The sequence below is a fragment of the Rhinopithecus bieti genome, unplaced genomic scaffold, assembly GCF_001698545.2.
Source record: "Rhinopithecus bieti isolate Rb0 unplaced genomic scaffold, ASM169854v2 scaffold_24256, whole genome shotgun sequence".
In the NCBI taxonomy this organism is placed as follows: domain Eukaryota; kingdom Metazoa; phylum Chordata; class Mammalia; order Primates; family Cercopithecidae; genus Rhinopithecus; species Rhinopithecus bieti.
The window spans coordinates 36,021-39,220 of record NW_016811409.1 but is presented as its reverse complement, the minus strand read 5'-3'; the positions used below and the strand labels follow the sequence as shown (position 1 = coordinate 39,220).

The 3,200-nt window shown below is 34.8% G+C and overlaps 1 protein-coding gene across 4 annotated transcripts in view; it reads left to right on the top strand.

Annotated features, from left to right (window-relative positions):
• CUNH21orf91 (chromosome unknown C21orf91 homolog) overlaps nt 1-3,200 on the top strand; it is a 32,407-nt gene that overhangs the window by 26,947 nt on the left and 2,260 nt on the right. For all 4 annotated transcript variants that reach the window (XM_017893783.1, XM_017893786.1, XM_017893785.1 and 1 more), the window contains exons 3-4: nt 1,047-1,583; nt 2,936-2,998. In XM_017893783.1, coding sequence (XP_017749272.1) covers nt 1,047-1,583; nt 2,936-2,998 — 600 coding nt within the window. The remainder of the gene's footprint in view (nt 1-1,046; nt 1,584-2,935; nt 2,999-3,200) is intronic.

The following is a 3,200-nucleotide window of genomic DNA, read 5'->3' as shown; positions in this document are numbered from 1 at the left end:
AAAAAAAAAAAAAAAAAAAAACTAGCTCCTGATTGGCTCTCCGCTTACTCCATTTAAAAAGCTAAGCAGATTTAAACTGGTTAGTTCTGGCAGACATAAATTTTCAGGTCCGCATTCCTGATTCACCTTCATTATAAAAGTCGCGCTGTTTGACTTTAATAATAGGCTTGAACTTATAAACATGTGTGAATATATTCTATATTTTGAAATGCATTAGATATTTGAAAATGTATTTTATATTTTTAAAAAACAATTGAGGTAGTATACTTACACTCTAAAGTTGGGAGATATAAAAAGTAATATTTCTGTTATTTATGGTATATATTGAATATTTGTGAGTTGAAGAATTACTGGCTATTGGATCTTGGCAGATTGAATTTATTGCTGTATGAAAAATGATTGTGTATAATGCATTTCTTCTAGAAAATAATCTTGATAAGGTTTTAGTAACTATAAAATGGAAATTTGAAAATGTTAGATGCTTTGATTTTCTTAAAAAATAAATCTGAATAGTTTATTGACTTTTGACTTTTATTAATTTGTATTTTCTGGTTCTGGTTTATTTTTCTTCAATAAACATAGCACAATTTAAGAACATGATTTACTGTGTTTTGCGGGGGAGACTTGTTGAGCATTTCTGTTATTGAACCTCATAATATTATAGATGCTTTCGCAAGTGTGTACTTCAGAAGGTTTAATGAAGAAAGCACTATAATGTAAAGGCCAAGAATCTGTAAAGGTAAATTGCTGGGTTCAGTAGTATTTTTTTATATTGTGCAGTAACATCTCTGGACTAAGATTAAAATTGAATAATTAAGTTTTTAGGTTTTGCTATCCATAAGAATTTGATATTATTGAATATTGAATTAAATTTAAGCAGAAATTATTAGGCCACATTGTATGTTAATACTAATGTTCTTTAGCATTTTCCCTCTAATTCGCAGACTATCAAGGACTCTGTGATTTTACTAAGGTTTGTATATCCTTAAAGTGACTTATAGAAAACAAAATTTCTCAAGTCTTTTGTTTCTCTTTTTTTTCCATAGGGGTACCAAAGTCTGATCTCTTGCACACCAAATCATTAAGGGGCCATAAAGACTGCTTTGAAAAATATCATTTAATTGCAAACCAGGGTTGTCCTCGATCTAAGCTTTCAAAAAGTACTTACGAAGAAGTTAAAACCATTTTGAGTAAGAAGATAAACTGGATTGTACAGTATGCACAAAATAAGGATCTGGATTCAGATTCGGAATGTTCTAAAAACCCCCAGCAGCATCTGTTTAATTTCAGGCATAAGCCAGAAGAAAAATTACTCCCACAGTTTGACTCCCAAGTACCGAAATATTCTGCAAAATGGATAGATGGAAGTGCAGGTGGCATCTCTAACTGTACACAAAGAATTTTGGAGCAGAGCGAAAATACAGACTTTGGACTTGCTATGTTACAAGATTCAGGTGCCACTTTATGTCATAACAGTGTATTGTGGCCTCATAGTCACAACCAAGCACAGAAAAAAGAAGAGACAATCTCTAGTCCAGAGGCTGATGTCCAGACCCAGCATCCACATTACAGCAGAGAGGAATGTAAGTAAAATGGGGAGAAAAGTAACAGTTGGGTGGTTTGGGATTTCTATATATTTGTATAAATGTGTAATGGGTCAAGAATTTTGCTGTGGAAACGTAGATTTGGTAACAGGTTCACCTTAGCAAAAATGAGACGTCTTAAAACTTTTCATTCACTGGAATTCTATCTTCTAAGCATTGAAGTTCAGCAGTTTCCATATTTGTTTTCCCATGTAAAATAATTACACTAAATGGAATCAACAGACTGTGAATTGGAACATCTAGGACTCATGTAGTTTAGAAGTACAGCTTCATCTATTGGCTAATACACATTGTCATGTTGCTGATCCCTACAGGACTGTTGTAGGCATGTGTCTTGTTGACTGGTGGTGGCATTTCAAAAGCAAAAATCTGACATTTTACTAAAGGCCAAAGGTAATGTGTGCACTTACTGTAAAGTTAGAAAGGGTGACTCATTGTGTCTACATCTATTTCTACAAAAATTTACAGAAGCTGAGGTGATTTTAATTGTCTTGAAATCATGATTTCAGAGCCAGAAGGGACCTCTGATAACTTGTTATACAACTTCTTGATTCTAAATGTAAATTGTTTAAGATTGTATATCTAGATAGACAAATTGATTTTTCAAATTGCATATTATAAGCTGTGTAATGCTTAATCAAAATAAACTTAATGGGTAGTGAGTAACACTTTGTAAAAACTGAAACACAGTAGGAGATAACGGAATTCATTGGACCTACTACTGAGTATTTTTTGGTGAAACTTTTGTTTCATTGGAGGGTGGTGGTGTACTGGGAGTGATAAAAAATATGTTTCTGGCCAGGCACAATGGCTGACACCTATAATCCCAGCCTTGGGAGGCCAAGGTGCGAGGATCACTGGAGCCCAGGAGTTCAAGACCAGCCTAGACAACATAGCAAGACCCCATCTCTACAAAAAATAAAACAGTGAGGTGTGGTGGCACACGTCTATGGTTCCAGCTTCTAGGGAGGCTGAGATGGGAGCAGTCACTTGAGCCCAGGAGGTTGAGGCAACAGTGAGCCATTGATCACACCACTGCCCTCCCACCGGGGTGACAGAGCAAGACCCTGTCTCAAAACAGAATAAAAATAAAAGTTTCTTACTTACTTACATAAATAAAAGTTTCTTTACTTACAACCATGGGTTGTGGTCAGGGTTTGAAAACGTCTCCTCCACACTTAAGATCGTTAATGGTTGAATGCTGGAGTACTGCTGAATGTTGTGTTGACAGTTAAGTGCAGATTTTTAAAAATAGGATATTATGTTGGTGATGTAAGCTGCTTGTTTTCCTAGGTTGTTGTGGTAATAGTGAATACATTTTCATGTTTCAGTGAATTCGATGACTCTTGGTGAGGTAGAACAACTGAATGCAAAGCTCCTCCAGCAAATCCAGGGTAAGAATCACTCTCACTGCTTTTTTTGTGTGTGAAAAATTTTGACATAGAAAATCACCTGTGATAAGACACCATTGGCTTTATCTACCTTTAAATTTGGAAATGAGATATTCAAACCTGTTAGAGTTTCCAGAGCAAAAAGAATAAGAAACAAACAACTTTCAATTGCAGAGGAAATACATTTTCTTTTAGTTTCTTTCTT